General features: G+C 26.2%; 1 protein-coding gene across 1 annotated transcript; it reads right to left on the bottom strand.

Annotated features, from left to right (window-relative positions):
* Positions 1–2,349: 2,349 nt before the first annotated feature.
* On the bottom strand, positions 2,350–17,813 carry LOC123304852 (acidic leucine-rich nuclear phosphoprotein 32 family member B-like). Its single transcript, XM_044886415.1, has 3 exons — positions 17,729–17,813; positions 2,577–2,815; positions 2,350–2,514 (listed from the first exon to the last, which is right to left on the bottom strand). The coding sequence occupies exons 1-3, from the start codon at positions 17,811–17,813 to the stop codon at positions 2,350–2,352; spliced, it is 489 nt and encodes a 162-aa protein (XP_044742350.1).
* Positions 17,814–22,762: the final 4,949 nt, after the last annotated feature.

The raw sequence follows: 22,762 nt of genomic DNA, 5'->3' as shown, positions 1-22,762 counted from the left end.
TAAAGTATTAATTAAGTGGTTAGGATTTGATTCAAAAGAGTGGATTCCTAAGGAAAATTTATTATAAATAAGAAATAATAAATATTTTTTTTTAAATAATTCTTGTTTTATTTACAATTATTTTTATATTAAACTTATAAATTATCAATATTTTTATGTCCTAAAGCTAATGTATCTATTTTATTGTCTAAAATTACACGTTTATCATCATCTGCTGATAAAGTTTTTTTTCTTTGTTTGATGGTATGTATTTCAAATTTCTTGCTCTGAATTCTATACATATCACTGTATAGACTTCTACCTTCCTCATCAAACAGAGTTTCCACATAATCATTAAATGTTATTTTCTTCAGACTAGCTTTAACAACTCCTTTTGCCTTTTTTGTTACATTTTCTGATTCTAATTTAAAAGAATACATTTTTGATTTTAAAGCACAAAAGTGAGTTATTATTTTCCCGTTTGCTTCATCCTTGAAACATCCTAAAACTTTTTTATTGGCTCTAGGTATGTTAAAAATGTTATTTTCAGGATAATCTGAAGTATCAAACATTTCAATGTTATGCTTCATTCTCTGATAAATGTCCATCTCGTTAGGATTCTCTCTAATTATATGATATATTAAACTATCAGTATCACTATATGCAAGAGATAAGTTGGAAAACCATTTTTTCATGTATTCATAATGAAATTCAAACATGGGTAGCTTGGAAAGTTCTAGAACACATGCTCCTACTATTATTGGTTTAATAAATTTGAGTTCTGAGTGTTTTAATTCAATAACCATTAAATTGTCACCTATAATCGTAAATTTTTTACAATAGGGACTGCTTATTAAATTTCTAACTCCGTTTTTTCCTTCATATTTTGAAACTAATTTACAGTTAGATCTTTTACGTACAGATTCCATTGTTTTCCCAAACATTGCGTTGTTCATTAATTTAAAAAAATCTTTTTCAAATGAATTTTTTGCATTAGTTCTTTTTAAAGTATTTAAATCAATGTATTTCTTCAACCACAATGATTGACGAAAACGTAGAATTCTATGCTTTGCTGTTAATTTTAAACCATATTTTAACGCTTGTTGCAAATTTTTTAAATGTAGAATATATTTTTTTTTACTATAAAAGCTAGTTACTAATTTTTGATGTTTGTTAATTATTCTATGTTCTGGTAAAAAAGGAAAATCGTTGTGAGAATCATGTAAATCTGTAGGATAATCAATATCAACTTCTAACATATAACCATACTCTCCATCTGGATCGATATTTTCATCAAAACTTTCTACTTCTAGAGGTGTAAGGAATTTATAATCACCCTGTGCTAGTTTACCTATCATAGCCAGACCATATAAATTGTTACAGTCTAGGTAAATTATATAACTCTCAGGAGAGTTTGGATCATAATTTATCATGTAGGGATTATTACTCTCTACATATCTTTTTACTGCTAAGGTTAATCCACCTCTAATACATGCTTCTACAAAGTTTAAGGTGTTAATATCCGTAATTAATTCTAACTTTACCTGGGTAACTTTTAACATAGCATCAAAGGTTAATCCTGGTATAGTATAGTAGCAAACTGGGTCTAAACCGTACGTTGAATAACAAATTTTACGAAAATTTTCAAAAACACATGCTAAAAGTAAAACATCGCATTTTAAGTAAATTTCAGCATATTCCTTCAAGTTTTTGATATGAAATTTCTCCCAAACATTTTTCGCGTGTTCATATTCTTCATTAGTTATGTTACTATCAGTTAATTGATTAAAAAAATCATCTTGTTTTGGTAAAGCAGTTTCCTCTAATTTATTCCATCCGGTTAAATAATCATATGGAAAGACCCCCTTTTTCTTTAACAAATCCAGATGTGGGTGAGACTCACCAAATTCTTCGTTTAGAATTTGAAATTGATTATCCTCTAAATTTTTAACTAGAGTATCAAGAGAACTTTGCATAAACCTACATGAGTCGATAAACCTAACATATAGTGAATTCATTTTTTTAGCTCTGGATTTATGAAAAAAAAATCTTACTCTAAATCTAAAGGTTGTTCATAATTTATGTTGCTGTAAAAAAAAAATTAAATTTAGCAAAGGTTGATTATAATACAAAAAAAATATTTTTATTTAACAACAAAGTACCTATCCATTTTATAGAAGATCATGTAGATATTTAACAATAGAAATAAAATTAAAATAACAATTGCAGACATTTTTTGTGTGTTGTTTTCCATTGTGTAACAACTCTAATAGTAGAAATTAAAATGAAGAGAAAATTTGAAAAACTTTTAGCTTATACTATTTTTTACTTAGTAAAAATATTATTAAAAACTCACATTATTTTTTAACTCTATTCTTCATCATCTACAGTCTCATCATATTCACTATCTTCATTTTCCAATTCCTCATCTACACTTTCATCAATTTCCTCATTTTCCGATTCGTCATCTACACTATCCTCAATTTCCATCTCTTCTATATTATTGTCTTCGTTGTCTTCGTTGGCTTCACCATCCTAAAAGTATTACATCACTTAAAAAATATATAATAACTATAAAAAATTTGATTTTTTTTTACCTGTATTAAATAAAAATTATCTGGGATTTCATTTGTTGATATTATCATATCAAACATATCTTCATCCGAGTTAATTTTCGTATACTTTAGATGAAGCCTACAACGATATTTTCTAAGACTCAATTGATAGAAAAGTGTTTCCACATATTCTTTTTGAAATATATTTGGTTTTGTTGAATCGCCACCATTTTCAATAAATAAACAACCTGCCGAATTTTGAATATCATATTTCGAATCGGCTTTACAGAAAAATATTGTATGTATATTTCTATATTTATAAAATATACCAAAACTTTTTTTTAAAAGATGATCAATCTTTTTATTCAACATAATTTTTTCTTCAAAATTATCGATTGCTTCCATCTTGTTGTTAACGTTTTAAAATATAAAACTAAACTAATTCTTTAAAACAAAATCTTATTTTTTTGATTTCGATGAGAGAGCATTATTTGTTTAAAAAAATTTTTGTTTGTTTATATAATACAATAAAAAATATATGTGAAAACAAAAAGTGATACTTAAGAAAGAATAATTTATAATTTATTAATAACATTCGTAAGCAGATAGAGGTAATAATTTTAATTTGTTTATTACTCTAATATACAACATGAATTTGTTAATAATTGATTTACAAGGTTTCAAAAATATAAAAAAAAAATATGTGAAAACAAAAAGGGGTACTTAAGAAGGTTAGTTATTTATAATTTATTAATATCTTAAAAACATTCATAAGTATATGAAGATAATAATTTTAATTTGTTTATCACTCTAATATACAACATGAATTTGTTAATAATTGATTTACAAGGTTTCAAAAATATAAAAAAAAAATATGTGAAAACAGAAAGTGATACTTAAGAAGGTTAGTTATTTATAATTTATTAATATCTTAAAAACATTCATAAGTATATGAAGATAATAATTTTAATTTGTTTATCACTCTAATGTGTATATGGAAGTAAATATTTAAATATTAGATATATATTGATTTGTTTTTATAATAAACTATTATATTTCATACAATGTATATTAAAATAATAAACTCTTATAAGATAAATTATATAATAAGCATATTTATAATTCTTCCTAGAAATAAATTTTGTACACTCTAAAAAATTAAATGTAAAATCTAATATAATATTAAATATATTTCAAAGTAATTATTTGATATTAGTTAATCCAAATCCTTTTTCTCTTTGTTTTAGATAAATTTTCAATTTCAGGATAGTAAATTTTTTTATTTAATAAATTAAGTATTTATTATTATATCCTATATAAAAAATTATCATTTTAATGGAAAATTTTTAACCAAATATTGAAGTGACCTCGAAATAACTATTTCATTTAAAACAGATATTAGTCAATAACAATTTTGTTTTTCTTTAAATACAAACTTTGTCATTACTTCCTGGTTTGACTTCATAGCTTAGTGGTTACAGCACTCGCCTTCCATAAAAAAGGTTAGCGTTCAAATCTCACTCAAGTTATAACAATTTTTAAAAAATCCAACTTTATACTTGTACGTCACCAGACAAGGTTTATAACCTTGCAACCGGACAATGATCCAAGTAATTACGTCACCAGACAATGAGTCAGATAATTACGTCACTAGATAATAACCTTCTTACCAGACAAGGTTGGGGGGTGTGTGGCAGACATTTACGTCACCAGACAAGTTCAATAACCTAACAAGACATTTACGTCATCAGACAAGTTCAATAACCTAACAAGACATTTACGTCACCAGACAAGTTCAATAACCTGACAAGGTTGGGACAGACGTCATAATGATCTTAGGGTTAATGACTCTGCTGCGCCAGAAATGGCAATTTCCTACTACTTAGTTGAAAAAGCGAAAATTTTCAAAAAATGTTTTTTCTATCGAAAAATGTCAAATTTGATCATTTTTGGCTTATTTATACTTAGTCCAGTCATAAAGGACCTCTATGTATCCATTTTGACTTACTTGGATCAAAATTTCAATTATTTGTATAGTCATGACTCTCATGTTGAAAAATCGATAATTTTCAAAAAATGTTTTTTCTATCGAAAAATGTCAAATTTGATCATTTTAGACTTATTTATACTAAGTCCAGTCATAAACGACCTCTATGTATACATTTTGACTTACTTGGATGAAAATATCAATGATTTTTATAGTCATGCCATTCTAGTTGAAAAATCGAAAATTTCCAAAAAATGTTTTTTCTATCGAAAAATGTCAAATTTGATCATTTTTGGCTTATTTATACTTAGTCTAGTCATAAAAGACCTCTATGTATACATTTTGACTTACTTGGATCAAAATTTCAATGATTTTTATAGTCATGCCATTCTAGTTGAAAAATCGAAAATTTCCAAAAAATGTTTTTTCTATCGAAAAATGTCAAATTTGATCATTTTTGGCTTATTTCTACTTAGTCCAGTCATAAAGGACCTCTATGTATCCATTTTGACTTACTTCGATCAAAATTTCAATGATTTGTATAATCATGACTCTCATGTTGAAAAATCGAAAATTTTCAAAAAATGTTTTTTCTATCGAAAAATGTCAAATTTGATCATTTTTGGCTTATTTATACTTAGTCCAGTCATAAAGGACCTCTATGTATCCATTTTGACTTACTTGGATCAAAATTTCAATGATTTTTATAGTCATGACTCTCATGTTGAAAAATCGAAAATTTTCAAAAAATGTTTTTTCTATCGAAAAATGTCAAATTTGATCATTTTAGACTTATTTATACTTAGTCCAGTCATAAACGACCTCTATGTATACATTTTGACTTACTTGGATGAAAATTTCAATGATTTGTATAGTCATGCCATTCTAGTTGTAAAATCGGAGATTTTCAAAAAATGTTTTTTCTATCGAAAACTGTCAAATTTTATCATTTTTGGCTTAAATATACTTAGTCCAGTCATAAACGACCTCGATGTATACATTTTGACTTTCTTGGATAAAAATTTCAAAGATTTGTATAGTCATGACATTCTAGTTGAAAAAGCGAAAATTTTCAAAAAATGTCAAATTTCATCATTTTTGGCTTATTTCTACTTAGTCCAGTCATAAAGGACCTCTATGTATCCATTTTGACTTACTTGGATCAAAATTTCAATGATTTGTATAGTCATGACCCTCATGTTGAAAAATCGAAAATTTTCAAAAAATGTTTTTTCTATCGAAAAATGTCAAATTTGATCATTTTTGGCTTATTTATACTTAGTCCAGTCATAAAGGACCTCTATGTATCCATTTTGACTTACTTGGATCAAAATTTCAATGATTTGTATAGTCATGACTCTTATGTTGAAAAATCGGAAATTTTCAAAAAATGTTGTTTCTATCGAAAAATGTCAAATTTGATCATTTTGGACTTATTTATACTTAGTCCAGTCATTAACGACCTCTATGTATACATTTTGACTTACTTGGATGAAAATTTCAATGATTTGTATAGTCATGTCTCTCATGTTGAAAAATCGGAAATTTTCAAAAAATGTTTTTTCTATCGAAAAATGTCAAATTTGATCATTTTTGGCTTATTTATACTTAGTCCAGTCATAAAGGACCTCTATGTATCCATTTTGACTTACTTGGATCAAAATTTCAATGATTTGTATAGTCATGCCATTCTAGTTGAAAAATCGAAAATTTCCAAAAAATGTTTTTTCTATCGAAAAATGTCAAATTTGATCATTTTTGGCTTATTTATACTTAGTCCAGTCATAAAGGACCTATATGAATCCATTTTGACTTACTAGGATAAAAATTTCAATGATTTGTATAGTCATGCCATTCTAGTTGAAAAATCGAAAATTTCCAAAAAATGTTTTTTCTATCGAAAAATGTCAAATTTGATCATTTTTGGCTTATTTCTACTTAGTCCAGTCATAAAGGACCTCTATGTATCCATTTTGACTTACTTGGATCAAAATTTCAATGATTTGTATAGTCATAACTCTCATGTTGAAAAATCGAAAATTTTCAAAAAATGTTTTTTCTATCGAAAAATGTCAAATTTGATCATTTTAGACTTATTTATACTTAGTCCAGTCATAAACGACCTCTATGTATACATTTTGACTTACTTGGATGAAAATTTCAATGATTTTTATAGTCATGCCATTCTAGTTGAAAAATCGAAAATTTCCAAAAAATGTTTTTTCTATCGAAAAATGTCAAATTTGATCATTTTGGACTTATTTATACTTAGTCCAGTCATAAAAGACCTCTATGTATACATTTTGACTTACTTGGATCAAAATTTCAATGATTTTTATAGTCATGCCATTCTAGTTGAAAAATCGAAAATTTCCAAAAAATGTTTTTTCTATCGAAAAATGTCAAATTTGATCATTTTTGGCTCATTTATACTTAGTCCAGTCATAAAGGACCTCTATGTATCCATTTTGACTTACTTGGATCAAAATTTCAATGATTTGTATAGTCATGACATTCTAGTTGAAAAAGCGAAAATTTTCAAAAAATGCCAAATTTGATCATTTTTGGCTTATTTCTACTTAGTCCAGTCATAAAGGACCTCTATGTATCCATTTTTACTTACTTGGATCAAAATTTCAATGATTTGTATTGTCATGTCTCTCATGTTGAAAAATCGTAAATTTTCAAAAAATGTTTTTTCTACCGAAAAATGTCAAATTTGATCATTTTAGACTTATTTATACTTAGTCCAGTCATAAACGACCTCTATGAATACATTTTGACTTACTTGGATGAAAATTTCAATGATTTGTATAGTCATGCCATTCTAGTTGTAAAATCGGAAATTTTCAAAAAATGTTTTTTCTATCGAAAACTGTCAAATTTTATCATTTTTGGCTTAAATATACTTAGTCCAGTCATAAACGACCTCGATGTATACATTTTGACTTTCTTGGATAAAAATTTCAAAGATTTGTATAGTCATGACATTCTAGTTGAAAAAGCGAAAATTTTCAAAAAATGTCAAATTTGATCATTTTTGGCTTATTTCTACTTAGTCCAGTCATAAAGAACCTCTATGTATCCATTTTGACTAACTTGGATCAAAATTTCAATGATTTGTATTGTCATGACTCTCATGTTGAAAAATCGAAAATTTCCAAAAACTGTTTTTTCTATCGAAAAATGTCAAATTTGATCATTTTTGGCTTATTTGCACTTAGTCCAGTCATAAAGGACCTCTATGTATCCATTTTGACTTACTTGGATCAAAATTTCAATGATTTGTATAGTCATGCCATTCTAGTTGAAAAATCGAAAATTTTCAAAAAATGTTTTTTTCTATCGAAAAATGTCAAATTTGATCATTTTGGACTTATTTATACTTAGTCCAGTCATAAACGACCTCTATGTATACATTTTGACTTACTTGGATGAAAATGTCAATGATTTGTATAGTCATGTCTCTCATGTTGAAAAATCGGAAATTTTCAAAAAATGTTTTTTCTATCGAAAAATGTCAAATTTGATCATTTTAGACTTATTTATACTTAGTCCAGTCATAAACGACCTCTATGTATACATTTTGACTTACTTGGATGAAAATTTCAATGATTTGTATAGTCATGCCATTCTAGTTGTAAAATCGGAAATTTTCAAAAAATGTTTTTTCTATCGAAAAATGTCAAATTTGATCATTTTTGGCTTCTTTATACTTAGTCCAGTCATAAACGACCTCAATGTATACATTTTGACTTACTTGGATGAAAATTTCAATAATTTGTATTGTCATGTCTCTCATGTTGAAAAATCGGAAATTTTCAAAAAATGTTTTTTCTATCGAAAAATGTCAAATTTGATCATTTTAGACTTATTTATACTTAGTCCAGTCATAAACGACCTCTATGTATACATTTTGACTTACTTGGATCAAAATTTCAATGATTTGTATAGTCATGCCATTCTAGTTGTAAAATCGGAAATTTTCAAAAAATGTTTTTTCTATCGAAAACTGTCAAATTTTATCATTTTTGGCTTAAATATACTTAGTCCAGTCAAAAACGACCTCGATGTATACATTTTGACTTTCTTGGATAAAAATTTCAAAGATTTGTATAGTCATGACATTCTAGTTGAAAAAGCGAAAATTTTCAAAAAATGTCAAATTTGATCATTTTTGGCTTATTTCTACTTAGTCCAGTCATAAAGGACCTCTATGTATCCATTTTGACTTACTTGGATCAAAATTTCAATGATTTGTATAGTCATGTCTCTCATGTTGAAAAATCGGAAATTTTCAAAAAATGTTTTTTCTATCGAAAAATGTCAAATTTGATCATTTTTGGCTTATTTATACTTAGTCCAGTCATAAAGGACCTCAATGTATCCATTTTGACTTACTTGGATCAAAATTTCAATGATTTGTATAGTCATGACTCTCATGTTGAAAAATCGGAAATTTTCAAAAAATGTTTTTTCTATCGAAAAATGTCAAATTTGATCATTTTTGGCTTATTTATACTTAGTCCAGTCATAAAGGACCTCTATGTATAAATTTTGACTTACTTGGATAAAAATTTCAATGATTTGTATAGTCATGCCATTCTAGTTGAAAAATCGAAAATTTCCAAAAAATGTTTTTTCTATCGAAAAATGTCAAATTTGATCATTTTAGACTTATTTATACTTAGTCCAGTCATAAACGACCTCTTTGTATACATTTTGACTTACTTGGATGAAAATTTCAATGATTTTTATAGTCATGCCATTCTAGTTGAAAAATCGAAAATTTCCAAAAAATGTTTTTTCTATCGAAAAATGTCAAATTTGATCATTTTTGGCTTATTTATACTTAGCCCAGTCATAAACGACCTCTATGTATACATTTTGACTTACTTGGATGAAAATTTCAATGATTTGTATAGTCATGCCATTCTAGTTGTAAAATCGGAAATTTTCAAAAAATGTTTTTCCTATCGAAAACTGTCAAATTTTATCATTTTTGGCTTATTTATACTTAGTCCAGTCATAAACGACCTCTATGTATACATTTTGACTTACTTGGATGAAAATTTCAATGATTTGTATAGTCATGTCTCTCATGTTGAAAAATCGGAAATTTTCAAAAAATGTTTTTTCTATCGAAAAATGTCAAATTTGATCATTTTAGACTTATTTATACTTAGTCCAGTCATAAACGACCTCTATGTATACATTTTGACTTACTTGGATAAAAATTTCAAAGATTTGTATAGTCATGACATTCTAGTTGAAAAAGCGAAAATTTTCAAAAAATGTTAAATTTGATCATTTTTGGCTTATTTCTACTTATTCCAGTCATAAAGGTCCTCTATGTATCCATTTTGACTTACTTAGATCAAAATTTCAATGATTTGTATAGTCATGTCTCTCATGTTGAAAAATCGGAAATTTTCAAAAAATGTTTTTTCTATCGAAAAATGTCAAATTTGATCATTTTTGGCTTATTTATACTTAGTCCAGTCATAAAGGACCTCTATGTATCCATTTTGACTTACTTGGATAAAAATTTCAATGATTTGTATAGTCATGCCATTCTAGTTGAAAAATCGAAAATTTCCAAAAAATGTTTTTTATATCGAAAAATGTCAAATTTGATCATTTTTGGCTTATTTCTACTTAGTCCAGTCACAAAGGACCTCTATGTATCCATATTGACTTACTTGGATCAAAATTTCAATGATTTGTATAGTCATGACTCTCATGTTGAAAAATCGAAAATTTTCAAAAAATGTTTTTTCTATCGAAAAATGTCAAATTTGATCATTTTTGGCTTCTTTATACTTAGTCCAGTCATAAACGACCTCAATGTATACATTTTGACTTACTTGGATGAAAATTTCAATAATTTGTATTGTCATGTCTCTCATGTTGAAAAATCGGAAATTTTCAAAAAATGTTTTTTCTATCGAAAAATGTCAAATTTGATCATTTTAGACTTATTTATACTTAGTCCAGTCATAAACGACCTCTATGTATACATTTTGACTTACTTGGATCAAAATTTCAATGATTTGTATAGTCATGCCATTCTAGTTGTAAAATCGGAAATTTTCAAAAAATGTTTTTTCTATCGAAAACTGTCAAATTTTATCATTTTTGGCTTAAATATACTTAGTCCAGTCAAAAACGACCTCGATGTATACATTTTGACTTTCTTGGATAAAAATTTCAAAGATTTGTATAGTCATGACATTCTAGTTGAAAAAGCGAAAATTTTCAAAAAATGTCAAATTTGATCATTTTTGGCTTATTTCTACTTAGTCCAGTCATAAAGGACCTCTATGTATCCATTTTGACTTACTTGGATCAAAATTTCAATGATTTGTATAGTCATGTCTCTCATGTTGAAAAATCGGAAATTTTCAAAAAATGTTTTTTCTATCGAAAAATGTCAAATTTGATCATTTTTGGCTTATTTATACTTAGTCCAGTCATAAAGGACCTCTATGTATCCATTTTGACTTACTTGGATCAAAATTTCAATGATTTGTATAGTCATGACTCTCATGTTGAAAAATCGAAAATTTTCAAAAAATGTTTTTTCTATCGAAAAATGTCAAATTTGATCATTTTTGGCTTATTTATACTTAGTCCAGTCATAAACGACCTCTATGTATACATTTTGACTTACTTGGATGAAAATTTCAATGATTTGTATAGTCATGTCTCTCATGTTGAAAAATCGGAAATTTTCAAAAAATGTTTTTTCTATCGAAAAATGTCAAATTTGATCATTTTAGACTTATTTATACTTAGTCCAGTCATAAACGACCTCTATGTATACATTTTGACTTACTTGGATAAAAATTTCAAAGATTTGTATAGTCATGACATTCTAGTTGAAAAAGCGAAAATTTTCAAAAAATGTTAAATTTGATCATTTTTGGCTTATTTCTACTTATTCCAGTCATAAAGGACCTCTATGTATCCATTTTGACTTACTTGGATCAAAATTTCAATGATTTGTATAGTCATGTCTCTCATGTTGAAAAATCGGAAATTTTCAAAAAATGTTTTTTCTATCGAAAAATGTCAAATTTGATCATTTTTGGCTTATTTATACTTAGTCCAGTCATAAAGGACCTCTATGTATCCATTTTGACTTACTTGGATCAAAATTTCAATGATTTGTATAGTCATGACTCTCATGTTGAAAAATCGAAAATTTTCAAAAAATGTTTTTTTCTATCGAAAAATGTCAAATTTGATCATTTTTGGCTTATTTATACTTAGTCCAGTCATAAACGACCTCTATGTATACATTTTGACTTACTTGGATGAAAATTTCAATGATTTGTATAGTCATGTCTCTCATGTTGAAAAATCGGAAATTTTCAAAAAATGTTTTTTCTATCGAAAAATGTCAAATTTGATCATTTTAGACTTATTTATACTTAGTCCAGTCATAAACGACCTCTATGTATACATTTTGACTTACTTGGATAAAAATTTCAAAGATTTGTATAGTCATGACATTCTAGTTGAAAAAGCGAAAATTTTCAAAAAATGTTAAATTTGATCATTTTTGGCTTATTTCTATTTATTCCAGTCATAAAGGACCTCTATGTATCCATTTTGACTTACTTGGATCAAAATTTCAATGATTTGTATAGTCATGTCTCTCATGTTGAAAAATCGGAAATTTTCAAAAAATGTTTTTTCTATCGAAAAATGTCAAATTTGATCATTTTTGGCTTATTTATACTTAGTCCAGTCATAAAGGACCTCTATGTATCCATTTTGACTTACTTGGATAAAAATTTCAATGATTTGTATAGTCATGCCATTCTAGTTGAAAAATCGAAAATTTCCAAAAAATGTTTTTTATATCGAAAAATGTCAAATTTGATCATTTTTGGCTTATTTCTACTTAGTCCAGTCACAAAGGACCTCTATGTATCCATATTGACTTACTTGGATCAAAATTTCAATGATTTGTATAGTCATGACTCTCATGTTGAAAAATCGAAAATTTTCAAAAAATGTTTTTTCTATCGAAAAATGTCAAATTTGATCATTTTTGGCTTATTTATACTTAGTCCAGTCATAAACAACCTCAATGTATACATTTTGACTTACTTGGATGAAAATTTCAATAATTTGTATTGTCATGTCTCTCATGTTGAAAAATCGGAAATTTTCAAAAAATGTTTTTTCTATCGAAAAATGTCAAATTTGATCATTTTAGACTTATTTATACTTAGTCCAGTCATAAACGACCTCTATGTATACATTTTGACTTACTTGGATCAAAATTTCAATGATTTGTATAGTCATGCCATTCTAGTTGTAAAATCGGAAATTTTCAAAAAATGTTTTTTCTATCGAAAACTGTCAAATTTTATCATTTTTGGCTTAAATATACTTAGTCCAGTCAAAAACGACCTCGATGTATACATTTTGACTTTCTTGGATAAAAATTTCAAAGATTTGTATAGTCATGACATTCTAGTTGAAAAAGCGAAAATTTTCAAAAAATGTCAAATTTGATCATTTTTGGCTTATTTCTACTTAGTCCAGTCATAAAGGACCTCTATGTATCCATTTTGACTTACTTGGATCAAAATTTCAATAATTTGTATAGTCACGACTCTCATGTTGAAAAATCGAAAATTTCCAAAAAATGTTTTTTCTATCGAAAAATGTCAAATTTGATCTTTTTTGGCCTATTTATACTTAGTCCAGTCATAATGGACCTCTATGTATCCATTTTGACTTACTTGGATCAAAATTTCAATGATTTGTATAGTCACGACTCTCATGTTGAAAAATCGGAAATTTTCAAAAAATGTTTTTTCTATCGAAAAATGTCAAATTTGATCATTTTGGACTTATTTATACTTAGTCCAGTCATAAACGACCTCTATGTATACATTTTGACTTACTTGGATGAAAATTTCAATGATTTGTATAGTCATGTCTCTCATGTTGAAAAATCGGAAATTTTCAAAAAATGTTTTTTCTATCGAAAAATGTCAAATTTGATCATTTTAGACTTATTTATACTTAGTCCAGTTATAAACGACCTCTATGTATACATTTTGACTTACTTGGATGAAAATTTCAATGGTTTGTATAGTCATGCCATTCTAGTTGTAAAATCGGAAATTTTCAAATAATGTTTTTTCTATCGAAAACTGTCAAATTTTATCATTTTTGGCTTAAATATACTTAGTCCAGTCATAAACGACCTCGATGTATACATTTTGACTTTCTTGGATAAAAATTTCAAAGATTTGTATAGTCATGACATTCTAGTTGAAAAAGCGAAAATTTGCAAAAAATGTCAAATTTGATCATTTTTGGCTTATTTCTACTTAGTCCAGTCATAAAGGACCTCTATGTATCCATTTTGACTTACTTGGATCAAAATTTCAATGATTTGTATAGTCATGACTCTCATGTTGAAAAATCGAAAATTTTCAAAAAATGTTTTTTCTATCGAAAAATGTCAAATTTGATCATTTTTGGTTTATTTATACTTAGTCCAGTCATAATGGACCTCTATGTATCCATTTTGACTTACTTGGATCAAAATTTCAATGATTTGTATAGTCACGACTCTCATGTTGAAAAATCGGAAATTTTCAAAAAATGTTTTTTCTATCGAAAAATGTCAAATTTGATCATTTTGGACTTATTTATACTTAGTCCAGTCATAAACGACCTCTATGTATACATTTTGACTTACTTGGATGAAAATTTCAATGATTTGTATAGTCATGTCTCTCATGTTGAAAAATCGGAAATTTTCAAAAAATGTTTTTTCTATCGAAAAATGTCAAATTTGATCATTTTAGACTTATTTATACTTAGTCCAGTTATAAACGACCTCTATGTATACATTTTGACTTACTTGGATGAAAATTTCAATGATTTGTATAGTCATGCCATTCTAGTTGTAAAATCGGAAATTTTCAAATAATGTTTTTTCTATCGAAAACTGTCAAATTTTATCATTTTTGGCTTAAATATACTTAGTCCAGTCATAAACGACCTCGATGTATACATTTTGACTTTCTTGGATAAAAATTTCAAAGATTTGTATAGTCATGACATTCTAGTTGAAAAAGCGAAAATTTGCAAAAAATGTCAAATTTGATCATTTTTGGCTTGTTTCTACTTAGTCCAGTCATAAAGGACCTCTATGTATCCATTTTGACTTACTTGGATCAAAATTTCAATGATTTGTATAGTCATGACTCTCATGTTGAAAAATCGAAAATTTTCAAAAAATGTTTTTTCTATCGAAAAATGTCAAATTTGATCATTTTAGACTTATTTATACTTAGTCCAGTCATCAACGACCCCTATGTATACATTTTGACTTACTTGGATGAAAATTTCAATGATTTTTATAGTCATGCCATTTTAGTTGAAAAATCGAAAATTTCCAAAAAATGTTTTTTCTATCGAAAAATGTCAAATTTGATCATTTTTGGCTTATTTATACTTAGTCTAGTCATAAAAGACCTCTATGTATACATTTTGACTTACTTGGATCAAAATTTCAATGATTTTTATAGTCATGAGATTCTAGTTGAAAAATCGAAAATTTTCAAAAAATGTTTTTTCTATCGAAAAATGTCAAATTTAATCATTTTTGGCTTATTTATACTTAGTCCAGTCATAAACGACCTCGATGTATACATTTTGACTTTCTTGGATAAAAATTTTAATGATTTGTATAGTCATGTCTCTCATGTTGAAAAATCGAAAATTTTCAAAAAATGTTTTTTCTATCGAAAAATGTCAAATTTGATCATTTTTGGCATTTTTATACTTAGTCCAGTCATAGAGGACCTCTATGTATACATTTTGACTTACTTGGATCAAAATTTCAATGATTTGTATTGTCATGACTCTCATGTTGAAAAAATGAAAATTTTCAAAAAATGTTTTTCTATCGAAAAATGTCAAATTTGATCATTTTTGGCTTTTTTAAACTTAGTCCAGTCAAAGAGGACCTCTATGTATTCATTTTGACTTACTTGGATGAAAATTTCAATGATTTGTATAGTCATGCCATTCTAGTTGAAAAATCGAAAATTTCCAAAAAATGTTTTTTCTATCGAAAAATGTCAAATTTGATCATTTTTGGCTTATTTATACTTAGTCTAGTCATAAAAGACCTCTATGTATACATTTTGACTTACTTGGATCAAAATTTCAATGATTTTTATAGTCATGAGATTCTAGTTGAAAAATCGAAAATTTTCAAAAAATGTTTTTTCTATCGAAAAATGTCAAATTTCATCATTTTTGGCTTAAATATACTTAGTCCAGTCATAAACGACCTCGATGTATACATTTTGACTTTCTTGGATAAAAATTTCAAAGATTTGTATAGTCATGACATTCTAGTTGAAAAAGCGAAAATTTTCAAAAAATGTCAAATTTGATCATTTTTGGCTTATTTCTACTTAGTCCAGTCATAAAGGACCTCCATGTATCCATTTTGACTTACTTGGATCAAAATTTCAATGAATTGTATAGTCATGTCTCTCATGTTGAAAAATCGGAAATTTTCAAAAAATGTTTTTTCTATCGAAAAATGTCAAATTTGATCATTTTTGGCTTATTTATACTTAGTCCAGTCATAAAGGACCTCTATGTATCCATATTGACTTACTTGGATCAAAATTTCAATGATTTGTATAGTCATGCCAGTAGTAGGAAATTGTCATTTCTGGCACAGCAGAGTCATTAACCCTAATATCATTATGACGTCTGCCCCAACCTTGTCGGGTTATTGAACTTGTCTGGTGACGTAAATGTCTTGTTAGGTTATTGAACTTGTCTGGTGACGTAAATGTCTTGTTAGGTTATTGAACTTGTCTGGTGACGTAAATGTCTACCACACCCCCCAACCTTGTCTGGTAAGAAGGTTATTATCTAGTGACGTAATTATCTGACTCATAGTCTGGTGATGTAATTACTTGGATCATTGGATTTTGTTGGATTTTTTAAAAATTGTTATAACTTGAGTGAGATTTGAACGCTAACCTTTTTTATGGAAGGCGAGTGCTGTAACCACTAAGCTATGAAGTCAAACCAGGAAGTAATAACAAAGTTTGTATTTAAAGAAACACAAAATTGTTATTGACTAATACCTGTTTTAAATGAAATAGTCATTTCGAGGTCACTTCAATATTTGGTTAAAAATTTTCCATTAAAATGATAATTTTTTATATAGGATATAATAATAAATACTTAATTTATTAAATATTAATTAAATGAAAAAAGGAGAATAAATAATTATAAAGGAAGTATAAATAATTATTGATATACATACAATTTACTTAAAATTACCTTGACTAGTTCATATAATCAAATATTTTACATACTATTTAAATCTAAGAAGTATTACGCATATATTCTTTCAAGGATATTTATTAACATTTGACATTTAAAAATTAAAAATTTTCCATCAAACATGTACGCACTATGTAAATTAAACTTTACGTACATTAATAAGACATTTTAAGGCTGTAACCCCTCCATAGGTTATGCATACAATTAATCCATCACGTAAATATTCTTCTAAGCTATTTTTCTTCAAAAATATTTCAATGGCTCCATCAAATTCCAATGGATGGTCTAATGATTCTTTAATTTCTTGAAAATGATGATTGAGTAATTTTGTTTATACTTTTTGAATATTATATATTACGCATCCAAAAAAAAGTGTCGACTAAATAAATGTGTTTACATTGTATTATTTATTTATTATTATAAAAAAAAAAATGGAGACAATTTATTTTTTTAAATACTTTATAGGACATATATAGTTTTAGAGGTGAAGAGATTTTGTATATTTTATGCCTATTTTCAATAGCACATTTTTTGCTCATAACATCTAAGGAAATTCTGTTTTTAAATTCTTTGTATCCTTCTTCATCAACGCTCCACACATTTTCAATGTTGCATACATTTACATAATAAAATAATTCCTTACACCTGTATACTTTTCCAATACTTTAATATAAATGCATTCTCTTAGAATATTGCAAACATTTGTTTGATCATCATTGAAATGTGCAAACCCATCCTCCCAATCAATTCCATGCTAATTCACACCCAGCCAATGATTCAAAGATTTTGATTTATAGTTATAAACTAGCTTCCATAAGGTGATTTAACTATAAACTATGTATTTCTTTACCATTTTTCGGGATTGCCAATTCTTTTAATATAAATTTAGTTTTTTCATCCTTAAATTCTTGTAAATCTACAATTGCTATGCTCATGATTGAAATATGATTCTATTAGTTTGACAAAAGTATAAACATTTTTATTAGCAAATTTGATGGTTTATGTAGTTTTTTTTTTCTGAAATGAGATGAGTATGTACAAAAAAAAATTATTCCACCAATTTTGTTTGCAATATGTCATAAGAAAACTATAATGAATTTAATTTCAAATGCAATATACATTTTTTATATAACTACACAAGTAAATCTACTAATCGATATAGATTTGTATATGGAGGTATATAAAACTCTTCTTTAAGTTTAACCATATTAAAAATGAATTTTTTTTCTACATTATGAAAATAATCAATTTTTGATAATGTGGGCTCCTAATGAATAAAGAAGTATATTGTTTTCGAATATTTTAATTTATGCTTACGTCTTCTAATTTTTAATTTTGTATACCTCTTAAGAATTTAAATTTAAAGTTGAAAAATGGAGAGAAGTTAGTTTGATTTCTTATTTTGAAGGATTAATTTCATATCGTGTTTAGTGAGAGAGTAAAAAAAATGAAGCCCATTCAATTATTTAACGAAAAAATCGAATTAAATAATTTCGTTCATCGATTATTAACACAAGTTTATGATATATTGAAAGAAAATCCTGATGTGCATACATTAATTTTTTGCGGTAATACATTTGATTATGAACAATATGTTAGTGGTTTTCGATATTAGGAAAATGGTGGTGATATTAATCTCCCTAACATTTTCGAAATGGACTATATAAAGATTCTTCTAGAACAATTAAGTGTGATAGGGTTTAGAGAGCGCTTATACATGGAATATGTATATAAATCTTTATATGACGAAACAACGGATTTTATAATATCAAAAAACCAAATACCATTCAATAAATATAGAGTTGAGGTAAGTTAATTTTTTAATGGGAATTATATAGTTTTTTACCTAAAGCAATGGATTTATCATTTTTTAGAATGATGATGTTCATGATGATGTTGATGATGATGATGATGATGATGATGATGATGATGATGTTGATGATGATGATGATGATGATGATGATGATGATGATGAAGTTATCGAAGGAGAATGAAGGATAAAGAATATAATATATTTTTTGTAAGTAATAAAGAATATAATATTATTGATTATTGTTTTTCTAAATATTTATACTTACCAAGATAAACTTCAAATTTATAAAGTAGTAGATGAATACTAGAAATTTTAATCTTCATTTCGATTTTAAAAATCTGTTATAAGTGAAAGAGTAGAAATAAATTATAAAATTAGATTAATGTAAAACATAATAATTTTTTCTGCTCATTATTAATTGCACCATAATTAATCTCCTCATAATATAATCTTTCACTCTCAATGAATTTTGCTATAATTTATAATAAATTAAATCTACTAAGTACAAATTTGAATGCATTGATATTATTTAAAATTAAATATCATGATTTTTTTTCTTTACACATTTCTATTTGAATTTTAATCAAGAGTGAGGTTTAAAAAAAATGGATTTGAATATGTGTTAAATTAACATGTACCTTTTTCTTTCTTTTTTAGATTGTTTAAAAAGTTAATAATTTCTCATTAAAATCATTGAGTAATGTGATCTAGAGCAATCGATAAAATTAGGCTATTAACAATTATCAAATCAAATTTAACAGAAAAAATTAATTCAAACAGAATATTGTAACAGTTAATGAATAATTTAAGGAGGAGGGTGAGACATGATGACATAATGTTTTCATGATATACACACAAATATTCATGAAATTTTGTATACAATGCTTTATCATTAAATAGAGAGGAAATTTTTAAATGGCTTGGAGTTGTACTTGAGAGGTATAAAACACCATAGACAGATGTGATTGTGGAAGAGAAGAATTACTAGCGCTCATGATTGTATATCAAAATAAATAAATAAAAATGTATATGAAACAATATTTTAACGGAACATCTGAAGAAGATAGTTGTGTTTGTAAGAATATTTTAAAACAACTGCCCATTAACAGCAGTTATTTGACATTATTTGTTGGTTGTTGTGAAAATAAGCAAATTAAAATTTTAACTTTTAATGTTAATTCAGAGAATAATACATGGTCAATGAAATTTAAGCATTTTAATGGAAGTGAATGGCAAGATAAAAGCATTGGTGGATGTATTGGAACAATAACTAATAATATTATTAAAAATGGAATAATGAGTGTTGTGAGTGATGTGAAAAGTAATTTTCTTAAAGTTAAATTAAAGCCCTATCCGCATCCATTCATTAATTATTTGGAATGCAATCAAAAAAACTGCTTTAAAGATTGTATTGATATATATAGTTTTGTACAGATTTTTTCAAACGAAATGAATATTCCACTAAGTAAAATCATAATTGCTGGTGGATTTGTAACATTTCGTTTGGGTAAAACTAATAGTTATGGTGATGTTGATATTTTTGTCTTTGTAGACAAATCTCTAAAAAATTATGATTTAAGAATGATTAAAATGAACTTCTATCGCAATAATTATTATAGACAAACTAATTTTGTTAGTTATCAGAATAAAAAGTTTCAAGTTAATGTAATTCTGGTTATTGATGAGTGCCAATATGAAAACATAAATGAAGAAACCTACTTTTCAATGTACATTCGTGCCTTAAAACTATTAAAACATTTTGATTTAGCAATTTGTAAGTGTGGATTTTTTCCTGAGACCAATCAAATTATGGATTTAACATTTTTAAATCATCGATTAGATTGTGTTTCATATTTTAAAGAAAATAATGATATTCATATTGACATAGAAAGATCTGAAACTATTAAAAGAATTATGAAATATGATAAACGTATTATTTTAGGAAGCAATACTATATGTCCTATTAGTTTTAAAATAATAATGATGTTTTCTTTAGATAAAATTTTCTATTTTAATAGAGAAACTATTCATAATAAAAAAAAAACTTATATGAAAATTTTTCCTTTTTTTGAAAATGGTCTGCTTGAGGAAATTAATACTTGTATTAAAAAAAAATAGAGAGCATAATTATAGTTAAGTTATAAAAAAATATTATAAACACATACCATACGAAGAAAGAAAATGCTAGTTATTAAATAAATATTTATAAATAATAATGTTTTTTTTATTTTAATAGATCTACTATATAATGAAAAGTTTGTGCTCATTATCCATCATATATTGAGTTATAATTTGAATATTACAACAAATAATAAAATTTTCTCTTGTTTTTCTTAATTCTATAATTTTAATATTAGCAGATGTATATAAATAATTAAATTTGTAAATAAAACAAGTTACTTAAAACCAAAAAAAAAAAAACACTTGGCTAACACCATTTTGTTTTTTTTTCTTTTTAAAAATTTTTTGAACTAAATATATATTAGGAGGAATTAGTTTTCAATAATTCATAAGGGTAAAATGATGGGTTTCCTACTCAAGTTTTCCAATAGATATGAATATGAAGCTGTTGATTAGCTTTTTACAATCTTGAAAACATCCATAAACCAATTGGGAGTATATTTTTGTACTTGGAAACTCAAACAAAATCTCTGATGATTAATTTTCTCTCAGCGTTTTGCTTAGATGAATGTCTATTATATACAATTTTCAATAATTTATCTTTATGTTTTTCAGAAACTTTGGTAGGTTTCATGTCAATTGTTTGATGTTTATTATTATTACAAGTTTTTTACCACATTTTGGAGAATATCAAGCTATTTGTATGAAACATTACACGAGAATTGTTTGTTTTACTTGTTTGAAAATAATTTGACATATGTAGGAAAAAGATAACATTTGTCCTTGATGAGATTAGTTACCTTAAGCCAACAACAGTAGACTTACGTGTTGAGTCTGAAGCCAGTTCTTATTTCCTAACAAAAACACATGTTCTCTGTTTACTGTTCCTCAACAGATACTTTATATGTAATTCTTTAACAAATAATGTTAATAAAGAGGCTTAAGTCATACATAGTGGACGTACATATATTATTAATTGTTTTATTTTATCAGTGTTTACAAACAAAACATATAGATCATTTATTTGTGAACCTGCATGTTTAATACAAAAGAAAGAGCTGGTTGAGGAGAGTAATGCACTCAAAACAGGTGAACAATCAACAGTCATACAAGATAACTTAAGTCTATAACGAAAGAAAAACTCTAATTAATTTTTCATTTCTTATTAAACAATTTGCTATACTATATTAGATTCTACAAACTATATAACAAATTTTAACACATAGATAATTAAAGTTTAAACTAATTTTTAACAAAAGTTAGATTATTGAAATATAATTTTAATAACTTATGAATACAAGAACTAAGTGATATTAGTGTTGATCTCATCAACAAATAAATGATATTATCTTGCTTACGAATTAACTATACCTTTTTCTTTTTGATACAAGATCCATCTATCTCTTCAACTTTTTGTTTATAAGAAGTTTTCAAAGAATAGTGACTCCAAGGTAGTGTATTATAGGAACCAGGTATAATGTATCGCTTATCATCATAAGGACTAAGAGCGATTTTTGTTTGAGTTTGAGTATAAAGTTTAAGTTTTTCAGATTTTATGAGGTTTTGATTAACCGATATCTCTTTAAAGTTCTCCAAACATTCAACATAATCTTCAAAAGACTACACCTCATAGAATACGAATAGCATTAAATTTTTCAAAATAGCTAGGTCCCAACAAATTTTGTTCATAAGTTTTCAATACTTGGTTGAAAAAAACAAAATTTTATTAAAATATATATATAAATTTTGTGTTTTAGGTATTTAATTGCCTCTTAATAGGTAAAATTGATATTCTACCATAAGTTCAGTTCATAGTATTTTTAAAATGACAAAAAAGTAAGGAAAAACCCAAATTTTTCACAAAATATCCACATTTTTTGTGTTTCAATGATAATTTAGTTTGTAAATGTGCAAATAATTTAGACATAATTGACAACTTTACAGAAAGTA

The sequence above is a fragment of the Chrysoperla carnea genome, unplaced genomic scaffold (assembly GCF_905475395.1).
Source record: "Chrysoperla carnea unplaced genomic scaffold, inChrCarn1.1, whole genome shotgun sequence".
In the NCBI taxonomy this organism is placed as follows: Eukaryota; Metazoa; Arthropoda; class Insecta; order Neuroptera; family Chrysopidae; genus Chrysoperla; species Chrysoperla carnea.
Note: the sequence above shows the minus strand (reverse complement) of the source record. Positions and strands in the feature narration are given on the sequence as shown.

Excerpts from the sequence above, each read along its gene's own strand:
- LOC123304852 (XM_044886415.1), bottom strand. The coding sequence starts at position 17,813 with ATGAGCATAGCAATTGTAGATTTACAAGAATTTAAGGATGAAAAAACT. Across the intron at positions 2,816-17,728 it reads ATTGGCAATCCCGAAAAATG|CCGATTCGAAATATGATATT; the intron begins GTAAAGAAATAC and ends TTTTCTGTAAAG. Across the intron at positions 2,515-2,576 it reads ATAATTTTTATTTAATACAG|GATGGTGAAGCCAACGAAGA; the intron begins GTAAAAAAAAAT and ends TAATACTTTTAG.